The sequence below is a fragment of the Carettochelys insculpta genome, chromosome 15, assembly GCF_033958435.1.
Source record: "Carettochelys insculpta isolate YL-2023 chromosome 15, ASM3395843v1, whole genome shotgun sequence".
In the NCBI taxonomy this organism is placed as follows: domain Eukaryota; kingdom Metazoa; phylum Chordata; order Testudines; family Carettochelyidae; genus Carettochelys; species Carettochelys insculpta.
Window position 1 is genome coordinate 5,455,500 of NC_134151.1, and position 22,864 is coordinate 5,478,363.

Consider the following 22,864-nt stretch of genomic DNA (forward strand, 5'->3'; position numbering starts at 1 on the left):
TTCAGGTGCGAGAAGCACAAAACAGCACTGAAGCACCAGAAGACGCACTGTGGAGGGCAATTAAACTGATCGGGGGGGTGGAGCTCATGGCCTAAGGAGAGGCTGAGGGATTTGGGCTTATTTAGTCTGCAGAGGAGAAGAGGGAGAGGTGATTTGGTAGCAGCCTTCAGCTTCCTGAATTGTGGGGGTTCTAAAGAGGATGGACAGAGGCTGTTCTCAGTAGCGGCAGATGACAAAACAAGGAGCAATGGTCTCAACTTGCAGTGGGAAAGGTCTAGGTTGGCTATTGAGAAAAACTATTTCACCAGGAGGGTGGTGAAGCACTGGAATATGTTACCTAGAGAGGTGGGTGGAATCTCCAACCCTAGAGGTTCTTAAGTCCCAGCTTGACAAACCCCAGAACAGGATGATCTAGTCAGGGTTGGCTGTGTTTTGGGCAGGAGGCTAGACTTGATGACCTCCTGAGGTCACTTCCAGCCCAGGATTCTATCATTCTAGGAAGTTAAGGTTTTTTTACACCTTGAATTTATTTCTAGTTCTGCCAGTCCTGTATTTAACCGTTCCCTTGCACTGTGCTGTACTCAGGGCTCCTCACCTACACTCTGGTCCTCTTTGGGATCATAGGTAGTTCCGGCTGATTCTCATCTCCTCCTTCAGCTCCCTAACTCATCTCCAGCTGCTGCCAACTTCTTCTCCTGTCCGTTCCTGAAAGCAATTACTGACCAAACAAAACCCAAGCATGGCACCTGATCCCATGTTTATTCACCTACCAGTCCCTGGCGATACATCTAAGCCAATCTTCTGTCTAAATCAACCCATCATACCCATCCACACCCTTGGGGGCTTACCATCCCTCCCCCTCCTTTGCACATTCTCAGTTCGAATATCAAGAACAAACACCGCTGGACAGATGACAGAGAATTAACGTGGCTGCAGGATGAGGCATTGTCTGATCCCCTTCCCTTCCAGCCAAAACAACTCTCAGGCAGTTGTGATGTACCTAGAATTACTTCCTGAAAAAAGATTCGGCAGCTCACCCAGCCAAGTACATTTCAGTTACAGGGAGGCAGGGCTGCAATACATTGTATATGTGTCTTCAGCCCAGAACCACTTTCTATTGGCAAGGTACGAGTGCTCCCATTTTCTGGCAGCTGGGACTGCAGAGGGACAGAAGGTTCCCTTGACGCAAATTCCAGTCTCCTAGTTGCACAGGACAGCAGGAGTTAGTGCATAACCCAGCCATTCTGCAAACTAAGTTGCACTGTTGCAATTACGTAGAGTTTCTGCTTAGTTGGTAGTGTAGTACAGAGTATCTACTCTCACTTGAAAGGCACCAAGCACCCGTTGATTCCAATGAAGTTAGATGCCTACATGCCCTGGAAAATCTGAGCCATAGGATACACACCGTAGAAATTCATTTTGGAAAGTTATTGCAACCAGAGCAGGGAGCATTCATTTAGAGACTCGTTCTGAGGCTCCCAAATTGTGTGTTGGGATCAAAGCACACATGTCTATGCCGAAGTTCTGAAAACACATTATGGGCTGGAGCATATTTTCCCACTGAAGCTGACTTAGATCATTAGATGGATGTTCCTGCAGAGCAAACCACAGACCACGTCATCACCTCCTTACATCTCACAGATTCTTCTCTCTTCACTTGCCCCAGGAAACTGAGCTTCCTTCCCTGGATGCTCTTAGCCCCTTTATTTCTGATTTGCTTCCTACTTCTGGGGGATTCTGGAGTCTGCAGACTCTCTACATGTATCCTCCTTAGCGTATGAATGGCAGGCAGTCTGCAAAATGCCAATACTGGAAGGACCTGAAGTCAGTGGTTTCCGAATGCTGACAGGGTTATATTTAGCTCAAACCACCAGCATGCATTTCAACTCTTGTTTGGGAGCCTTCCATATGTGTAAGAAACACACATCAGTTATTCCTCTCCTTCCACAGTGAATGCCTTGGTGTGTTTTACCTTTCTGTCTAGATACATTTATACGGCTTTTCCAATCGGGGACAGCATTCTTTTATGTTTCCTGTCCCAAAGTGTTGCGCAGTGCTGCTGTGTATGGTTAAAATATTTGCTGTTTCATCTGAGAGGTGACTGCACAGATTCCCATATTAAATGCTATCAGAGTCCTTTGAATGAAAGGCACTGTGAATAGAAGACATAATTATTACCATCCCTATGAAAACCCTTGGCCAAAAAAGTAGGACTGATCTCTCAGCGTCAGAAAGAGCAATAGCTATTTCTACCTACACTGTGACATGTCGCCATTACAAGACTATTTGATCTCCTCACAATTGTTTGTATTTATCTTCACAGCACAATGAGGATAACTATGCTGATGGTGAATTGAGAGACAGCAAAACTAAATGACTTGCCGAGGAGACACAGGAAGTCTGTTTCAAAGACAAGAATTGAATTTAGGATTTTTGAATCCTCGTCACTGTTCCATTCTTCCTCTCTTAAAACTTGAGACCCTGTTTGCATGAAGAGTGTAAAAAAAAAAAAAAAAAAAAAAATCAGCGCTCTTTGCATTTCAAAGGATTTGAAACAATTTTTGATATTTTTAATTTTAGGGAACATTTTTATTGAAACCATTATCCAAAAGGTCAATGACATTTTTGATTCACTGAAGACAACTAAAATAAACCGTAAAAGGAACATTCAGGAATACGTGTGGTAATGTTTTCAATAACAAAACATCATCTTCTCCCTTATATTATTTTACAAATAAGGCACCACAAATTTAATCAAAATAAAAAAAAAATAGAAAATAATTCTTTTTTTTTTTTTTTTTAAAAAAAAGGCCCTTTGGAGATGGAAAAAAAAACAAAAAACTTTTCAGTCCACAAATGTTGGCCTTGTGTATTTTCAGGGCACATTTAGCTATGTCCTAGGAATTACAAGAACCTACTTCAGTTCAGAACTGTCTCAAATGATTTAGCATAAAGAAAACCTCAAATGACAGAATTCTAGGTTTAAAGATAAATACCTAGGTAGAAAGACTCACCAGAGCTTGATAAATGCAAGATTTAAGCTCTCTCTGACTTTATACTAGAAAATCACTCTTTCGTGATCCTGGATATACCAATGCTTAAACCAATGAAAAAAGTTTGTTTACAAGATTTCAGAGACTGGCACATCACACTAGAGCTCTTGCATAAAATGATATCTTGTGTACCAATACAGACAGCATCTGCCAAGACTTGCTCTCAAATCAGCAAAAAGAGAAAGAACCTCAGCTTTGTTTCTCTGATACTTCACCTCATCAAGGATAGAACACATAGAAAGGCAGCTGCACAAGCTTTGTGGCAGAAAAGCCTGATCACAGTAAAGAAAGAACAGATTATATTATATTGCCTTGTCTTCAGGGCTGGGCATTCACATTTTCAGAAAGTGCCTAGAAAGATAAATCACTGTACTAATAATATTTGTATTGATCATCTAAACTGGAGCAGCAATTGACTCCATTGTCTCACTTCCTCTTAAATTGCTCACAGATGGGATCCTATTTCCTAGTCTACATTTCTAATGGGAACACTTAAATCACAGGATAGAATTATAAGCTCACATACACACACAATTAACAAAAGAAAATCCCTTTAATAACTTGCATGAAAATAAAGCTCTTTCACTGGCACTCCCAAATACAGCCAAATTTTCAGAGAGGGGGGAATCTCTAAACAATTCATTTTCACTATATTTGTGGCTACCTACTATATCTGTAAGAATAAAAGGCCTTAATCATCTAACGCACCTAGTGATTTTGTGTGCCTGCATTTTTGGATGTCTAACTTAAAGGTACCTGATTTTCAGAAAATGCTGCTGGGCTCCTGACAAGGGTTCCCTCTAATTTTCTCCATCCATGGGTGGGATAAATTTTGCTACTTACACCAAGGCACATGGGGATGTGCACCACCATTAGAAACATATGCTGTGGGCACTCTGCTAATCACCTGGGTGGCACCTGAATCTCTCCTGGGTGACCAGCCAAGTGTTCAGCTTACAGGGAACTCTACACCCAATCTCTGGAAAATCAGGACTGCTTAAGGTCCCTTGAGTTGAACTCCAAGGTGAGGAACCCAAAACAACTGCTTTTGGAAAGGAAAAATAATAAAAAAAATCCAGCTTACAATTGCATTTGTGCACAAGAGGCAATGAGCTCTGGAACTAACCATTCCTTGTGCATTCCTGGTGTGTGCTAGGCTTTGGAGTCACAAATAACATGGATGTATGTGGACAAGCATGCTGAAAATTCACAGGCCGAAACAAAATCTTCATAGCCTTGTTATGGGTTTTTTTGTTTTGGTTTGGTTTTTTTAAATTCCTTATTTCCGAGCTGAGCTCCCAACCCGTCAGCACAAATGCAGATCACAGCAAATACACGCACAACCCTCAAAGGTACAGATGGTTCAAATCAGACAATTCCTATGTATTTCAGATGGTTGCTGAATCTTTCAGAATAGAGTCCAAGTTCTCTCAGAGCCTGGAGGACCCTGGGAGGTGAGACCACAGAGTTAAGTTTAGTGGCTCAACAAAGCAGACGCTCTAATTCATCCAGCTGCTCTGTCACTCATGGTGTAGCCGCACCTGCTTTCAAAGGGCAACTTTGCCACCGGACGCCTGCTCCACCCAAATTAGAAGGGCAGACAATCACACAGAGAGAGCGATGAGGAGATATTGGGGGATGAGGGGTGGGGGGTGGAGAGGGAGACAAACAAGCAGCTGGACAGCGGAAACGTCCCTGGCACAGCCCAATCACACAGCCCTGTAGGACTGTACAGCTGCCACGGTGAATGATCATCGCTATGTTGAGGTCAGCTCTGCCCCCAGGCTAAGTAAGCGAAAATAAATGGCTTTGAAGATAAAAGGTCTTTTTGACAAATTATTTGTCTTGTTGTCACGTCAAAACTGTAATGGCAAGAGACCAGAGCAGCAAGGCGTAGTTTAAATCGGAAGCAGCCATCCTGATGTTTTGACTGAGTAAATTAGAGAGCAAATCACAGCTCATTCTGGGTGTCTGAGACTCTGCACCCTGACAGGCTGGTCCTTTTGCATACACCTGGGAAGCAAAGCCAGTTTCTAAATGACCCTTGTGGAAAATGTCTGTGTTTAACTAACCACAGTAAGTGCTTGAGCTATCTCCCACCTTGCTTCTAGGTAAACACTTTTCTTCTGTGTCTTCCTGGCACTGAAAGAAGGTTTGCTTTTCTTCCAAGGGGACCACAAGCAGAACAAACTATAGTAAGATGGGAAAAAGTTAGTGGGTTTATACAAGGCAGCTTGCTTGTGAGGTGCCAGCGATACTGAGGGGAGGCTGGACAAGGAACAATGGCATGGGAATTTTGCATTGTTTCCAGGCTTTGAGTGAGAACAAATGGCTGTCATTAGTGAAACGAGTTGAGAGAGTTCTAGGCTAGCTGTCAGCCTGGCATGCCCAAAGAACTGCTACATCAGGTCATTAATTTCAGAGAGCCCAGGCTGACATACTGAAGAAGGAATTCAGCAATTATAGTGTAATACCAGATTGCTAGCACCAGGGATTGAACCTGCGCTCATAGGGTCTGAAGCTCTGTGCTAGAGGCCAGGTGGTTCCCAGCCAAGCCTGTAGAGCAGAGACTTCACTCACCCTAGTATGAGGTCTCAGTGCCCCTGGGTACTACAATAGGAAGCTATTTTATTATACTATTACTTTCCACTCATCCAGCCCTCTCCCACAGCACTGAGCCCACCAGCAAAGCTTCCATTAGGGAAGGACTGTGTTTGATGCGCAGATGGCTCTACATGGACTTGTGCTCCCTCACTGAGATGAGACAGCAGTGATAACCCGAGAGTTTTTCAATGTACTTTAACGGCTCCTCAGTGAGGCTGGCAGTCGACAGGGGGCTCCTTGCTTGTGCAGTCTGCTGCTCTGGCCCACCACACTACCGTACACTGCCATATTGGGACTATTCCTGTGGAATCTTTTTGCCAGGGTCATGCTAGGGCAATGCCACCATGACTGAGCTTCAAAGAAAAATACCCTCTCATGATAAATACCAACAACAGACCTACACATAACACCTTTCAGCCTTAAGAACCTCAAAGCAATTTAATCACTATGGGTAAAATTAATCCCAGACCAGAGGGCCAGCACAAGGTCTCTCAAGTCTCTGTTTTCACGGCTGCAGCCTGGATCCAACCCTCAGCTCAGAGATGAATTTCACCCTATAGACCTAAGTCACCCATCTCTGAAATGCCTCCATCTCTGGGGAGGAACAACAGCCAGGTGAACAGCTGGTGGCAAGCAAGCCACGTAACAGTGAAGGGCAGGGGAGGAGACATTTCCCGGATAGAACTTTCGCCTTCCCTCCCTCAGCACAGCCGCAGACTGTGACAAATATACTTAAAATCGCACAGCTGTGAAGTACAAACGACACAAAGTGCCTTCCCCCACCCCACCCCCAGCCCGTCTTAGCTCACTGCACCAGGCTAAGTGAACCGGACACAAAGACGGCGAACAAACAGTGTAGGATGTCTTCTGCCTTTTGTGAAATGAAAATAAATGAAAGGCTCTAGTGTTTCAGGTCATTGATCTTTATCTCACCTATCTGTACCATTTATCTGAGATAGGAGGTAAAGGGTCCAAGTCCTCCCTCCTCCCCCTACTCGCCCGCCGAGTCCATTTCATTTTCTGAATGAAAAGAAGCACTTAAACACCTGGCAAAGTGGTAATAAGTTTGTAACCAGACGATTGCTTTTCTGGGCAAAAGCAAACTACATCAGAATAGATGAAGGACTCCAGAATAAACATAATCTGTAAATAGATTGTCTGTCTTTTCATTAGTTCATGGTGAGTTAAGAGACAATATTGTCACACATATATCACCTTTTATCTGAGACTATCTGAGCACTTCAGGAACAGCAGTGAAGCTTCATCACCGCCCTTGCGAGATAGGTAAATACACTCCAATTAATTAGTATTTCTGAAAGCAGGAGGCATTGTTAGATTTAATTTACTCCGATAATTGACTTATGTGTTCCAATGCATTTTCATAAAATCCATCCAAGTAAAAAGGTTAAATGGACTCAATTAGTTCTATTAACTGACTTCATTTTCTGTTTAATAAATCAGACACGTTGGGCCAGATCCTGGCCTCAGAAATAAGGCCACTTTGCACAAGCCTGAAATTGCATGCCCAAATTATTTACCAGACCATTTCATGGACCTTTGTCCTTGCACTTGTCCTTCCAATCACCATATGCCTACGCTTATCAGGTGGCTGGGCTGCCATACTTCCTCCATCTTGATCTCAATTACAGCCACTGTCTTTTACACGTTAATGTTTGTTATTTTACTGATCTGAAGCTGCGCGGAAATTGTGCTGTAATGATCCCTGAGCCCACAAGCTCTGAAAGTGCAATAGTGTTACCTGGGACCTCATTTCAGCTCTCCATTTCTGTGCATCCTTTTAGCCAAGATGCCAGGAAACTTTGCACCAGTCAGTAAGGCCTGCAATAGGCTAGCCAACTTGTCCTTCCCTGAAAAGCCAAATACAAACCTCCTGTCCACCCGTGTATTGCATTATCTGGATCCTGCATCTTCAGGATGAAAAGTCATCTCTTCATGCAAAGACTATGCCCTAAACCACCCTGCCATTTAAAGAGCATTAGAGCATCTGGGGCACTCAAGTGTCATCCGAGAGAGGGAGATGAAAGGGTTCACCCAAGTAGATCGGGAAAGACTGCCCCCCCCAGCCCCCACCCCCTCTGGAGTGATACTGCGGTGTTTGGAGGTGCCTGGGGAAGACGCACCACATTACATGTCATGGCTGCATATGAGAGGGGGGAACAAAGAGGGTGGTTGTTCCCGGGCTCCTTTGAAATGCCGCAGCAGCATGGTTCCAGCTGTGCACAGCTCTGAGGGAGCGGGGAAGCCCCCGCACCATGGCTCGGGTAGCACTGAGAGCTAACGGCATTTGGCCTCGCCGTTCCCACTCTTGGCCCCACCCCTGCCAGGGCACAGAGCCAGGTCCTCCTCCCACCTTGCACCAGAGCCCCCCAGCAGCTGTTGGTGCTGCTGTTACAAGTTGTTCTGAGTACACCCTCCTCCTTCCCTAGACTTGTGCCCAGCTGCTGCCTCTGGAGCTGACGCTATTTCACTTGCTCAGGCACTTTTTTCACGGCTGCAGCTTCTCAGACTCCCTGGCTCCCACTCCCCAGGCCACGCTGGGGCTCTCTTTCAGAGCCAGCTGCCAGCATTATTGCCTCTTTCCATGCTGAGCAGCGAATGGGGTAAGAAGGGCCTTTTGCCTTACCAGAAGCAGCATGGTCCAGGACAGACAACTAGAGGAATGAACATGGGACTGGGACTCCCAAAATCTAATCCTGGCTCTGACTCAGTTGGCCAGATTCAGACAGGAGTTATACTCCAAAGGGGGAAGGAGAGAGAGGAGGTGGAAGATGAGATAGGGTCAACCAGTAGGGGGGAGACAAAGGTGTCCTCCTGGCACTATGTTAGTGATACGCCCAACCCACAGCATTCAGAGCTGGATCCGACGTTCACGAGTGTTCAGATCCCTGCCCCTATGTTAGGTCTCACCCTGGTCCTGAGCAGAGACGATTCCTCAGCAAAGCCACCCGAAAATAATTCATCCTGGGTCACCGCCTTGCTAGTCAGCGTTGGCTGTCACACAGGTGGTTCTCCATGTCCCTGACACTGACCTCTCCCTACTCCGTTATCACAGAGACACGTAAGGGGTCACATCCTGCATCTAGGCCCCACTCACTGCTGCATGGATTATCGCGCTTTGCTTGTCCCCAGGGACAAGTGATGATGAGCAGGTTTCCACAACTCTTACAGCCCATCTAGAGGTGGGGGGGTTTGCAGCTGCTTGTGGAGTCTTGTTATTAGAAGTTAGCAAGTAGAATAGGTGGCTTGGGATTGCCATTGCTGGGAGTGGGTCACAACAAGAGCAGCTGGGAGTTTATCAGTAACTGGGAGTGGATGGGGCTTTCAAGGTGGTGGTGGGGAGGGCTGCAGCAAGCCATTGAGAGAGGAGCATCTCAATGCACGACAGGAGGGACTCCTCAGAAAAGGCAGGGCTCCATGCTCCCATTCATAGGCGTGGTGTTTCTAGCCACTGCACAGGGCTTGTGGGACGTCAGCATCCCCCTCTTCTGGAATGCAGTCCGCATTCAGGGCCTGGGAGGAGTACTTATGAGGACTGGGCATGCACAAAAGGGGACCGAAACATGACAAAAGCAGCCAAATGGCTAAAGTCAGTGACCAAATGGTCTCCTCCACTCCCACACTGCTCAGACACGTTAGAAAAGCAAAGGGCAACTGGCAGAAGCAGACCTTCCTGACCTTTCTTAGCTGCATAAAGTGCATGCTGTAGAACCACGTAGAGCTTTGACGGTACCAGAGGGGTTATTTTCACACACATCAGGTATTTCTCATCCATTTGTCCAGTTGCACAATTAGCACACAAGCCTTTTCCTGCCCAACTTGAGATGCTCCTTGAGCAATGGCAGATGCTGCCCTTGCCTGGCACAGCTCTCTGCCAGGCATGTCTGTCCTGTTTGCAATTCCCTGGGAGAGAGAGAATTATTTGCAAATGTCTTCCCCGTCCTCAACCCACCTCTCAGTTCTCATATCCACATTCTGCACAAGGGCAATATATGTGCATGCATTTCTGCAGCCACGTCTCATTCAATGGGCCGAACCACTGAGCAACATGCAACTGCCAACGAGGAGCAACCTGTTCTGTTCCGGAGAGAGAGAGAAATGGGATGTACCGATGGGGTTTCATAGAATGCCTCCATTTTCCTTTTGTTAGGGTACAGTTGTGTGTTTTGCTACTGATTGGTCCACTTGTTGGGCTGATTCCCCTGATCAGATCCTAAAGATGCTGCATGCTCTTGACTACATAGGATTTGGAAGCAGCATTCGGTACCTTGCAGTGTCCCGCGGTAAATCCCTGCTAGTCAGTATTCCCCCTCATTTTTCCCCTCCACGGGAGCCATAAATTTTGTTTGCGCACCATGGACAGATGTGTGCCACTAATAAAAACACATGCTGCTAGCTGTGGGAACTCTGTTAATCGCCCCGGTGGCACCCAAATGTCTCCTGAGTGGCTCAGCTTACAGAGAACACTGCTGCTAGTAAAGGGTCTGCGCCAAGTTGATTGATTGACTGCTGAAGACCTCTCGAAGGGTCTCAAGAACAAACAGCTTTTCTAATGCAATTTCACAGCATTTTTCTGATGCACCCCTTGCCTAAGCCAACACACAGGTGGGCCATTCTAGTGCCAGGCTGTGACTCATCTTTCCTCATGCAGACATTCATTTCAGAGCTTTGGGCTGGCCCCAGTGGGGCATGGTTAATATTCTTACCATATTTGTCTCCATCTTCCCCCTTGGCACTGATCCTCCTGCCTAGAACTTGGATGTGTTTCCCACTCGTCCTGCTGTACAATTGGTAAAGTCTGAGCTGCTTCCTGCTGACATCGTCCCTTGCTCGTGTCTGATTCTCCACATGTATCCGAAAATCCACGTTCTCTTCGGCAACGAACATCTGATGAAAAGAGACAAGAGACCATGAAACAGGTGCAGAATCTTGCCTATGAAGACAACAGACTAAGCCTGCCAATAGCCTACTATGGCTTGACTTCTAACAGGGATGATGTAGATGGTGCTTGGTCCTGCCATAAGGGAAGAGGACTGGACTTGACCTCTTGAGGTCCCTTCTGGTTCTAGTGTTCTGCGATTCCATGACTTCATTGGGGGTCCCATGGATAAAGCCTGCATGGTGAGATGCTGTATGTAAAGTTCTACCTAGATGCTAACAAAGCAACTGTGTTTCCTCCTTCTCACATATAATTCTCAGCAATAAAAGCATCTGTGGGCTCAGTTCTGTCCTGATTTAAACCTGCAAAATGCCCCAGTCTTCCACTGGAGCACTCATAGATCTACCTGGGGAGGCTCTACCACTGCAAAAGGGCTTACGCAAGTGTGAGTGATTGGCCCTGCAACTGGAATAGAGCTGACCATTCTCATGAGAATGCCAGGCCTGCCAGCAAGGGGGGCACTGGGGGCAGTTGCACACAAGCTTGGTGTTTCAAAGGGTCCTGGAGCTTTGACAGTGGCCAGAGCGCTGGCCCCTTTGAAATGCCACGGCAACACTGCTCTGCACGGCTCTGAGGGAGCGCCCAGCACCACAGTCTGAGCGGCGCTAAGGGCTGACTGCCCTATGCCCCAGCCCCTTCCACCTTTGGCACCACACAAAGCCCGGCCCCTCTCCCTCCTTGCCCTGGGGCCTGTAGTGGCTGTCGGCCCAGCTGGATAATCTACAAGGAAGAATTCCAGCACCAGAGTCATGCTGGCTCTGCACTGCTAACTCCAGTAAAAAAAAAAAAACTATTTTAGTCATTACAGTCTATAGAGCAGACGCCAAACACACTCAGGGAGAAAAATCTATTGAGTTAGAAGGTGCCGTTTTTACATGGTTTCTTTTCAGAGTCACGCTCCAAACAGTTCTGCCAGTGTAAAAGTAAAGTGAGGTCAGTTGATTGCATAAGTCCTGTGCATCTGCCTGAGCAGCCCAGCTCAACTGGCTAGCTGAGAACAAGGCCAGTTGGCGCAGAAAGCAAGAATGGGCTTTCCAGAATGACCTATTATCAGCCAGGTTCGTCTGCTTAGCCATTTACCACCATTTTCAAGGCCTGTGGCTATGTGAACAGAATTAACCTTCGTTAACTGCAGCTTTAAAGAAAGCTTTGGCAGGAGAAACCTCTCTGGAGATCTAGCATCCGGCATTAGCTTACATTTTCCCAGATTTGCCAAGGCATAGACCAATTTTTGCCTCTGGTTAATGAGACATCCCGACTCAGAATAAATCAGACAAGTGGTCAGCCAAGAACATTCTTGAGCAGGCCTTCCTCAGTTAGTGTCAGAGAAGATGTATCCTCCAGACCGCTTTAACCCTTCAGCCCTAGACATTAATTACCTGCATTAATTCAAGTTTTAAATACCTGAGAAGTGGACAGCAAAGACAAGAAATGAATCTGGTATTTAAATATAATGACAAACAGAGGAGTCTTTTTACCTCACGTTTGAGTATACCCATGAGACTTAGACTATGTTTCAATAGCAGATTATTCTAAAATTATAACAATCTGGCATATTATCATCCTACTAAGCACAGAAATTGTGAGCCACTAAAAAACCCTACAGACTGAACCTCTCTCAGTGCTGGGCAAGAGAATTTGCTGGACCACAGGAGGTCAATATTATCTAGCAGCATTACCAACACTTCCACTGCTTACTGGGCTCTTAGAAGACATTTACAGGTAAATGACAACTAAGTAACACTACAGAACAGTGAGAGCCAGGACTGGTGGCTGTCAACAAACTTTATGGGACCACGGGAAACTTGGCCACACCCATGGTAAGTGGTCATCCATCTCATTAAAGTCATGCCAGTTTACAGATGTTGCTGGATGAGAGTGTGGTGGATTAGAGAGATTTAACCTGTTCTTTACTTCCTTGCAGTTTTACTTTGTCCAAGGCAAATGTTTAAACTTTATTGGCTAAGTTCTCTATAGGGAGCTAATGGACTAGACTGTGCACGACCTGCATACGAAGTGAAATTCTAAGCAAAATAGGACTCAAGTAGGAATTTAGGCTATGTGTTTGGCTGTCCACCTAAAACAGAGTGATTTTCAGCTATAGGAGAAATGTTACTTCTGTGCTTAATACATTTGGGCTGAAAAATTCTGATCCTTCTTGCTTGGAAACAGTAGGATTCAGGTATAAATCAAAGAGAAAAGAGACTGTAGGTACTCAGGAGAGGCCACTCACAAAGGAAAGGGGGATAGGTAAGCTCCATTCTGTCCTCTTCCAATCTAAGACTCATACAGAAATGGATGTTCAAACAAAGCAAACTCAGACCCACCTGAGTCCTTTCTTCTGTCATCTTGCAAGAGTGCAGATTCCCCTCTAGACAGTCAGATGCTGCTGGAAAGTCAGACCCGAAAGAGCTTTTTCTTCCAAATACTTGTATATTTATCAAGTTGTGGGGGGATGACAAAGCACTGATCAATAGCAGGAGGGGAAAAAACATTAAAAATAATCTGTCCTTCTCAAAACTCAGCCCCTCTCTGAGCAAGGTCATCCAAAAAAAAAAAACTTACTCAAAGGAGCTGCAACATTAATGAAGGTCATGAGTCTATAAAATGCTGGATTGACTTTACTGCCCCTGTTAAAGGCTGGAATTATGGTATTTATAACCCAAGTGTTCAGACAGCAGCCACCTGAGTTTATGACACTAAGATATGAGATCCAAGAGGAGATAGGGGAATTAAACATCTTCCTACAGACTGCAGAGCGGAGAGGTAGTGGCTGTCTATCAAAGCATTCGAGGTGATAAACTCATTGAAGAGCAGGAATTGTTCAACTAATGACAGCAATAATTCCCACTCTCGCAAAACAGAACAGCACCAAGCAACATCCTGCAGACTAAGAAGCACCAATAGAAATAGGAGGCCCATTCACATGCTACCCATACATGAGATTAAGAGAGCTTCCCACCCTGAACTAATCTAGCCCTGCACATCACACGTATCCCAATTACCGGGGCTCTGTGAGGAAAAAGGGAAATAGTCAGTTGACAGTGCAGCCTAGTCCTGCTCATTTTACTAACTCTCCCCTGTTCTGCCCACCCAAAGGAAACATCTAACAAAGGAAATTAAACCACCAAAAAAGAGATGTCCAAGTAATGTTGGTGCTTTGCCCTATGCCACAAAAGTGAGGGTTTTGCAGTTAAAACTTTGGCTTCTTGCTCTTACGATTTGAAACAGATTTGACAATCAAGACGGCAATGCTATGTTGTTTTCACCACATGTTAATGAGCTGCACATTTTTCTGGAAAAAAATAAAAAGTTGGGATTTGGGGAGTTTTCAGGGGGAGGCTTCACATCACAAAGGCCATGAGTTTGCCAAGCCAAATTTGGACTGTATCATCACACAAGAACACTGTTATGTTGGCATAGCTTCACCCCCCCCCCCAAACCCCACCCCCATACTTTACCCTGGCTAAGTTTGATTTCAACATCAGTAGCCTGTTTCCCCATGTACGAGCCCACAAATTCACACGGCCAGAAGAACCGTGACTGTGTCCCAGTCTCCTCGGACAACATGTACCACTCTCTGGGAATGTTAGAGGCCCTGATCCTGCAAAGGCTCACACATGAGTAAAGATAGACACTGTGGGAGGTCATCTCAGCAGTTCTATAGTCAATGGGATTAGTGAGCGAGTTTAAAATTAAGTACACACATAAATCTTCGAAGAGCCTCCTTCGCTATTCTGTTAGAGCTATTCACATTTAGAAGAGGCATCTGGGAGATGTTTCTAATCAATACTAAATATCAGACTAATTAAATCCAGGTGTAAGGTCCTCTAGATGCCTACTAATGATAATACTTAGATACCATCCCTGCAGCCTGAACAGAAGGAGCAGACCCTTGTACATGTATGTAGTCATCTTGGTGGTTATAAGACTCAGCATGAATGTAAGGTTCAGTCTGGTTGTAATGGATTGCAGGATTGGGCCTTTAAATTAATATATCCATACTTCTCTTCAGGTAACTAACCCTCACAGCACCTCTGGAATGGAATCATGTGGAAACAGCAACAGAAAGAAGTTAAGTGGCTTGCTTCTGCCATGACCTCCTTCAGCAGGGCTCTCTCACAACGCAGGGCTTTTCTTCGTGCAAGATAAATCAAGTTCCACCCACACATGCAAGCCCTTAATCTGAGCAGGCTGGTGCTTCTATCTTGAGTTGGCCTGTCTGTCAATAAGTATAGGCTACAGCTTGAGTCAGTGCAACTGTACCCCACCCCCTTTGGGCTGACCCTCTACAGGGATCCTACTCTGTGGATTACCATTTCATGCACGCTTGGAGTTGCGGGGGCGGAGAATAAAATGGACTAAAAACTCCATTTAGGCCAATAGGAAGGTTTCCACATAGGTCGCATGGGCAAGCAGTTTGCTATGCCAGTGAGGAGCCAAGGCTGCTCAGCCTGACACAGGCAGGCAGTGTAGGTTTAGTTCCAGTTTTGAGCTTCAGAGCTGTGATTGAATAGAACAGCTCAGGGAATCTCCAATTAACTCACACTCTCCCGGGGTGAGGATCTTTGAGCTGCTGAGGGATCTACTGATGCCAGAAGCTGGGAATGGGCAACAGAGGATGCATCACATGCTGATTGCCTGTTCTCTTCACTCCCGCAGGGCATCTGGGTGTTGGCCACTCTCGGAAGAGAGGACACTGGGCTAGATGGACCTTTGGTGAGACCCAGTGCAGCCATTCATATGTTCTCACACCAGTTACTGAAAGCCAGCTGTGCTCTCTGTGGGACATCAGACCAGGGAGCCAGGAGAGCACCCAGCCCCACCAGGTGTCAAGATGCTGTACGGGGACCCTTTTTGTAAAATCCAGTAAATGCACTCATCGGTGGACTCAATCTCCATGTGCTATCTGCCTGGGAAGGTTCCCAGAAGGGAGCTGGGGGTTGGAAAGAGCTGGGTATGTTGGGGAAGGGAAACATATGGAGCTGATGATGTTAAAGCATCATTTAAACATTTCTTCCCCAGAGCCTGTTTTTATGCTCCCTCTACAGTGCCCCTTTGTTATGTTGTTACTTTTGGGTGTGTCCTTCCTTTGCTGGGATTTATGCTGATATACTTGACTGACTCTTGTGTACTGGGGTTTATACTCCTGGATGACAGTAATAACACGATTCATTTTCCCATGGGACAGCATGTCCCTTGTGTCATGGGCACAGTGAAGCAGAGTCACCTTGGGTACCAGGCATCAGTGATGATAACCCAGGAGGAGTGAAGCCACTCCCCATAACACAGCAGGCCCCAGTTAAGAAGCTGGAGCCGCCCTTCAGGGAGGGGCAATGTAATTTACATCGGAATACACACACTCTACACAGTTGTAGTGTTGCTTCCCAGTGGAGCCATTCTCTTGGGAACTAATTCAAGAGGAGTTGACCTGAACGTAGATCACTGGAATTAAGTGCGATTAAGACATATCTAAAACTGTTCACCTGGGGCAGAAGATCTGATGGAGAATAGGTATATTAATAACACCATTGCTCAAGACAGTAGGGGCAGCTAAGTGGTTAGAGCACTGGCCTCATAATCCCCTTGTTGTGAGTTCAGTCCTTTTAGGGGCCCTTTAAGGGTATGGGACAAATGGATTTAAAAAAAAAAAATCTGTCAGGGATGGTGATAGGTCCTGCTGTGAGTGCAGGGGACTGGACTTGATGACTTCTCAAGGTCCCTTCCAGTTCTATGAGATAGATACACCTTCACATAACCCCAGGCAGAGATAGCCCTACCTGGTCTTCCCTCTTAGACATAGGGGCCCTGGGTCAGCACAGCCCTTAATCTCTGAAGTCACTGGGATTTAAGCACCCGCTGACAAATAAACACGTGCCTAAGTGCCTTATTGAAAAGGGATGTTTTGTTGAATCAAGGCTGGGGTGAATTAGCTGTGCCACTGTAGGTTGAATCTGGCCCACAACACTGCATGTCAGTACAATCAATAGGTCATATATTGCTTGTTTAATAAACTAAAACCTTTGCTCATTGCTGAAAGCCACTCTCTGAATATCCCAGCACTGTGACGTATACTACCTCATGTTTATGGGGAAAATTAAGCTTGATAATGGGTCAGGGGGAAAGGGGCAGTTGCTCCGAGGCCTAGCATTTCAAAGAGCCCTGGAGCTCTGTCCACCATCCCTGCTGCTTTGGCAGAGGCAGTGGCCAGAGCTCTAGGCCCCTTTGGCCCACTGCAGCAGCTCCACACAGCGTTGAGATCTGTGGGGGCAGCTCCACACTCTGAGTGGCGCTAAAAGCTGACTGTCCTTGGCTCCTCCCTTTCCACCATTGGCTCCGCCCCTTCTAGGGCATGGAGCTAGGCCTGCCTCCCTTCTTCCCCCAGGTCCTTGATGGCGGTCAGCCTTGCGGGTGTTAAGAGGGCACATTTTTCCATACTATACTAAAGGTTCCATTCACAAGTCTCCATAAAAGTGAACTGGGCCTGCTGATGCCTGGGAACTGATCACCAAAGCTCAGTCCAGCAGGTCACCTACAGGCACATGCCATATCTCTGTACTACCAACCACTCTTAAAATTGTAAATGTTTTATTCTCCCTTTTACAAAAACTCAGCACTTCCCTTTTTAATTAACATCTTTCACTGCTGTATATAGACATATCACATAATAAAAGACGGACATTTCTCTTCCCATCACAACCTCGTTTCACAGATATTATTTTCTTTGGCAACCATAGGCCCTGAGCCTGCTAAGAGTCACATATAAAAGGCCGTTCCAAACGTTAGGGAGACAGCGGCAGCGTTTCCTACTGGCTCAGGCCCAAAATTAAGTGAACAATTCCATTGAACTCAGCAAGTAAAGGTAAATTCATGTACTTGTGTTTGAAGGATCGGGCCAAAATGCTCTATTGTCCATAGTGACAAAAGATTTTAAACCCTGGTTTCATGATGGAAGGTCATGACATTTTGCTAACATTGCAATAATAAGAATTTAGGAGGAGATAGCCACAGAAATAACTCTTGCATCATTTTTCTAACACCAGGTCTGAAATTGTTTGATTTGGCCTAATCCTAGAAGACTGAAAGCAGACTCCTGATGTCACAGGGAATTTGCAGGAGCAGTACATCCCTGCTAGCGTTGTGTTATGAATCTTGTGTTTATTTTATTTTGAAAGACTAGGGTGCAAACCTGTCTAATAATAGCTTTCCTACTATTATGATCTCTATGAAAGGGAATTTCAGCTGCTCCTAATAGTTATCAGCATATCCTTCCAGCCAACCGTACTATCAATAATTGCTGGCCTTCAGTCAAATCTCAGTAACTAAAATAGGCAGTGTCAAATTCACATTTTATATATTATGGTTGCATTATTTTTTTTTCTTTTTATGCAGTCCTGTACATATATAAACAGTCCTATCATTACCTCTTTTAGTAATAATATACAGCAACAAAGCCATCATAAAAATACAACTAGCCATATAAAAGTTTGTGTGTGGGATTAAATAATATCCCTGCTAGAAAACCAGTGAGCATTTTAAATAAGTGGTGTGTCCTAAATGCTCCACCAGAAAGGTGTGCATTTCTGAACATGGGAAATGTCTCTCTTCACCCATGAGTACAGCTGCTTCCTTTGTTTTACCTGTCTGAAAACCCAGACTGTGGCCGCTCAACCCAAAGCCTGATTTCAAGCAAACAATCATCGAAACCACAGATTACATCTTATCCAGCTCCAGATAATACGAGATTATACATTACAGTATCTTCTCGTATGCTTTGTTGACCCCACTTTTTTACATAGAAAAGCCGAAGGCTTTTCACTTAAGTAGCTTTCAGAATTAGCAATGAATTTTAAGGATTATCGTAGAACATATTCATATTAAATTAAAAAAATCTGTATTAATGCAACATTAAGATTTCACAGTCTGGGGGTGGGGGGGATGTCAAAGAAATAGCCGAGAAGTGAAGAAGACCTTACTATCCCCTACCACAGGTGCAAAATCTGGTCTTTAATCCAGCACCCTGTATATTCTACAGCTATAGAATTTTCTATTTCTAATTTTTCTGTTTAATGTTACTGTTGGGGTCATGAACTGTTAGACTATGAAATACATCAGGCCCCTTGCATGCCAAATTAGTACTGATGTTGGAAGTTAGGCTTCAGCATTTCCTGACTTTCCATTTCCTATCACACAGCGTAACAGAGGCCCCAAACCTCACTAGATAACAAATTGTTTGCCTTTTCCAAATCTAAAATAAAAATACAAAACCCCACTTAGTAAGGCCCTTATTGATTTCAAACGATAAACAAATCAAGTGATCCAAAGTTCTTTCAAAACCCAGTCTGATAAGCTGGAAACACTTATTACCTTTCAAGCACTGAACCAACTGCATATTAATGATTTTCTCTATTGACCTTCTAAACACATGAAAGTTAATAAGGTCAACAAGAGGATATCCAAGATGGATCTTTCCCAGGTTTGTAAACGGAGCTAATAATAGTTGCTTTGCTTCCATGGTTTTTGGCAAAATTCCCGTGTCAATTACAATTAGAAAAATTTGCAAGACCACCTCCAGAGTTGATATTTTAGGCATATGTTGAAACATAGCGCACCATTTATGTGCTGCTGTTTCCTCCGCTTTATTGCAAAGTCAGTTGAAAGCCAGGATGTTGTTAGGTTCGGGTTATACAACCTAGTTAGAAGTGAGACTGGATTGGATGTGTCTTGAGCGAACAATGACATATTTGCTTCTTTGTGCTTGGAAGCACATTGGGAAATTAATGTGACAGAAAGAAGCAAATGTATTCAAAATCACAGCAGGGGCTCAGAGGCAAGAACACTGCTCAGTGACTCTCTAGGCAGGTTTATACTGCACAGGAAGCATGCTGGGGCAGGGGGGGCTGTACCTAAACTGCACCCACTTACTCTATTTAAAAACCATGGGAGGGGGCATAAATCTGCCATCAAAACTGTTTTCCAGTGGCAAGCTGCCTTTCTGATGAAGCTATGGTGTTTTGTGAAAATATCTGCAGTCCATGGAGAATTTCTGACTTTAGGGTTAAAAAACTCAACGCCCAAAACAGAGGTGTTTTCAGCCGAAGCCTGTAATATTTTTATTTGGACAGACTGCTGTGGTGAGCTCATGTCCCCTTAGGTAGACCTTATTTCACAAGATAATGCCACATCCAGAATATTCCCACATTGCACTGCCTCTCTTCCACAAGGAGGTAGAACATGGTGCATGATGGGTGACAAAACTCTACCCGGGAGTCCAGCCTATACGGTAGCATGAGACACCCAAACACCAAATCCCATGAGGCACCACAGAGGCCTGGTTGCAAATCAAACATTTCCATTGTTTTTAATCTCTGACCATGCTCATCCCTACTGTGGTCTCTTCCTATATGTCCCTCCCCCTGCCAACAGCCCTCCCACCAAGCCCATGCAGCCTTCCACCAACTAATTGTTTAGCTGTTGCTGGAGGAGCAAAAACACACAGCAAAGTCTCATTTTTCCCCGTATGCATTTCCAGCTACAACTTGGGCTGAACGGGGCAAACACCATTTATTTGGCCTTAAAAGCATTATAAACTTTAGAATAAAAGCCAGTCATTTATCTGACGTAGGTTTAGCACATTTATAGTGCCCTCTGGTGGCTAAAAAATGCCTGTGGCGTCCCAGGGCTGTTACTCTGACTGAACAGCATGGCAGCAAACATGATGCCTTATATTTTAAAGGCCCTCCTTCAAATCTTTCTGGGGCTCTAGTCTGAGCCTTCCTAGTAATGCTTAGTTCCATTGAGGGACCAGATTATGAGCTGAATGGTCCAAAACGTTCAACGTAGAGAATAAACTGAGTTAGAACACTAGCAATTCAGAGCAAGACTGGTCATCAGACCTCCTGGCTTCTCATCCCATCTCTCCGTGCCACTTGCCTCACAATTTTGGATATGTCACTTAATTGCACTGTGTCTTTGCAACCAGGGACAATAGTGTAGCTGGCCCTGCTCTCCAGGGTATTTGGAGATGCTTGCATGAAAGGTGCCCTCACCATGCTTCTGGAGGTTCCCTAAGCTAGACTCAACTCCAAGGCATATGGTCAGTCTTTTCCTGAGCTCAGTAGACAATGGATGTTGCTGAAGCATTTCCCTGCTCCCTCTAGGCAATTTGGAAGGAAATGAGCATTGTGCCTCCTTCCCCACATATGAGCCCACTTATGAGTAGAAAGGCAGAGGCCCTTACCTGGCAGTCCCCATAACAGCTGGGCAAACACGTCCTGAAGGTACAGAGGCAGCTACTCAGAACTAAGGTGGCAGAAAAAGGGGAAGTAATGGCACCATTGGGCCACCTGCAATGAGCAATGCTCTTTATATGGCAAATGGTAACACCTGGTTTCCCTGGGAAGAATCGCAATATCTCTGCCTTGGAGAGGCTACCTGAGCTGCCATCAATGCAACAAGCCTGGAGAAAGCTCCTCTAAGAAACGTACCTCTAAGAAAAGTACCTCCTTCACTTTTATGGGGAGGTTTTCAGAAATGAAGTACCATTCCAATCTAATTCCTTTTGCAGCTTACCAACAGTGGACTTGATTGGAATGTTTGGGAGCTGTTGCATGAGGTAAAATTCAATTATAAAGTAAAAACTGTTAACACATTTGAACTAAAACACATTGAGAGATGGAGCTGAAGAGTTGAGACATAACTGAGTCACACTGTACATGGATTAAGATGTTGCTTTGCAGGATGGACTTATCCTCTAAGGCTAGGTCTACACAGCAGCCCCGTTTCAAAATAAGATACTCCAGAATGGCTTATTCAAAATAACACAGCTACACACAAAAATATATTTCAAAACAGCACTTAGCTATTTCAAAATACATCATCTACGCTCAGAGAGCCTATTTCAAAATAGTGCCATTGGATGCATTAATCGTTTATTTTGAAATAGGTACTATTTCCTGTCCTAGGAGCTAATCCCCATAGAATGAGGGATACCAATTTTGAAATAACTCAAGCACTACTTTGAATTTATTTTGAAATAGCAGTTGCATCATGCAGTCGCTGGGCTAATTATTTCAAAATAAGAGCTGTTCTTTCGAAATAACTATGCTGTGGAGACCTACCCCCAGCATTTCTCCCACTTCTCATTCAAAGAGAGGCTGAATATCAGATCTCTGTGGACTCATGCAGCCTTCAGACTACACTCTGAGTATCCCTGATTTAGAAAAAAAATTAGGAAAGTTGGTTAGCATTCAGCCAAGATCTGCTCCAGGTGTCCTCCTGATTTAGGAATCCATGCAGCCCTTTACATCCTATTTCTGCTAAAGCAACACATCACAATGTGTTCATCTTACACAACATGCTATATTAAGCATCATGTCAAAATGAGATGAGAAGGTGTCAGAAATAAAATGCCCACTGATGCCCAAAAATGGCATTTGTGCCAGTTTTGAGAAACCAAATGTCTTGTGAGGCTTTTTTTTTCCCCCCTCCAATTATTGTGCCCTTTTCCACAAAGCAAAGAAGCAATCATTGCCAATGAAAAAGTGATTTCCCAGTGAATGGGATTAATTGTCACCAGAGAGAAGCATGTGAAATGCAGTGTTTCTTACAGGATGAAGTTTTAACTTTAACCCATTAGTATAAAAAAAAAGGGTCAATGTTAGAAAGAACAAGATTTTACTTGAATAAATTCACAAATTCTCCAACAAATAATCAATTTTTGTCATAGAAAAATTGTGGATGAGCAGGGCCTAGAGGGTTTACAGAGCTAGTGGTCAGTCAAGCAGCTCCTAATATATTCAACTAATGAAGTAATCACATAGAATCATTACATTTGATTTTGCTTGCTCTTTTTATCTGAATAGACAGGAGTTAAATCTCAGATAAATGCTTATCGTCCACTGTGATGCAGTTCTCTTGAGATGCTGATCATATCACCAGTGAAGTCAGTTCTTCATGCCTACATCTCTCTGCCTGAGTCTCTCACTTCCTTTTCCATGGGCTGACAATCATGCTGCCTACAGATTATAAACATCCAAACAAAACGTTGCATGATGCTAAAATGTTGCAAACTATTCCGTTTCTAGGTCACAGGTTAGAACATAAGAATAAGAACATACAAATGGACATACTGGGTCACACCAAAAGTCCATCCAGCCCAGTAGCCTGTCTGCCGACAGCGGCCAGTGCCAGGTGCCCTAGAGGGGGTGGACTGAAGACAATGATCAAGTGATTTGTCTCCTGCCATCCA

General features: G+C 44.8%; 1 protein-coding gene across 1 annotated transcript in view; it reads right to left on the bottom strand.

Annotated features, from left to right (window-relative positions):
• The window catches only part of FGF18 (fibroblast growth factor 18), a 121,204-nt gene that overhangs the window by 64,697 nt on the left and 33,643 nt on the right, over positions 1 to 22,864 (bottom strand). Inside the window, exon 3 of the mRNA XM_075009627.1 lies at positions 10,382 to 10,562. Within this exon, the coding sequence (XP_074865728.1) occupies positions 10,382 to 10,562 (181 nt within the window). The remainder of the gene's footprint in view (positions 1 to 10,381; positions 10,563 to 22,864) is intronic.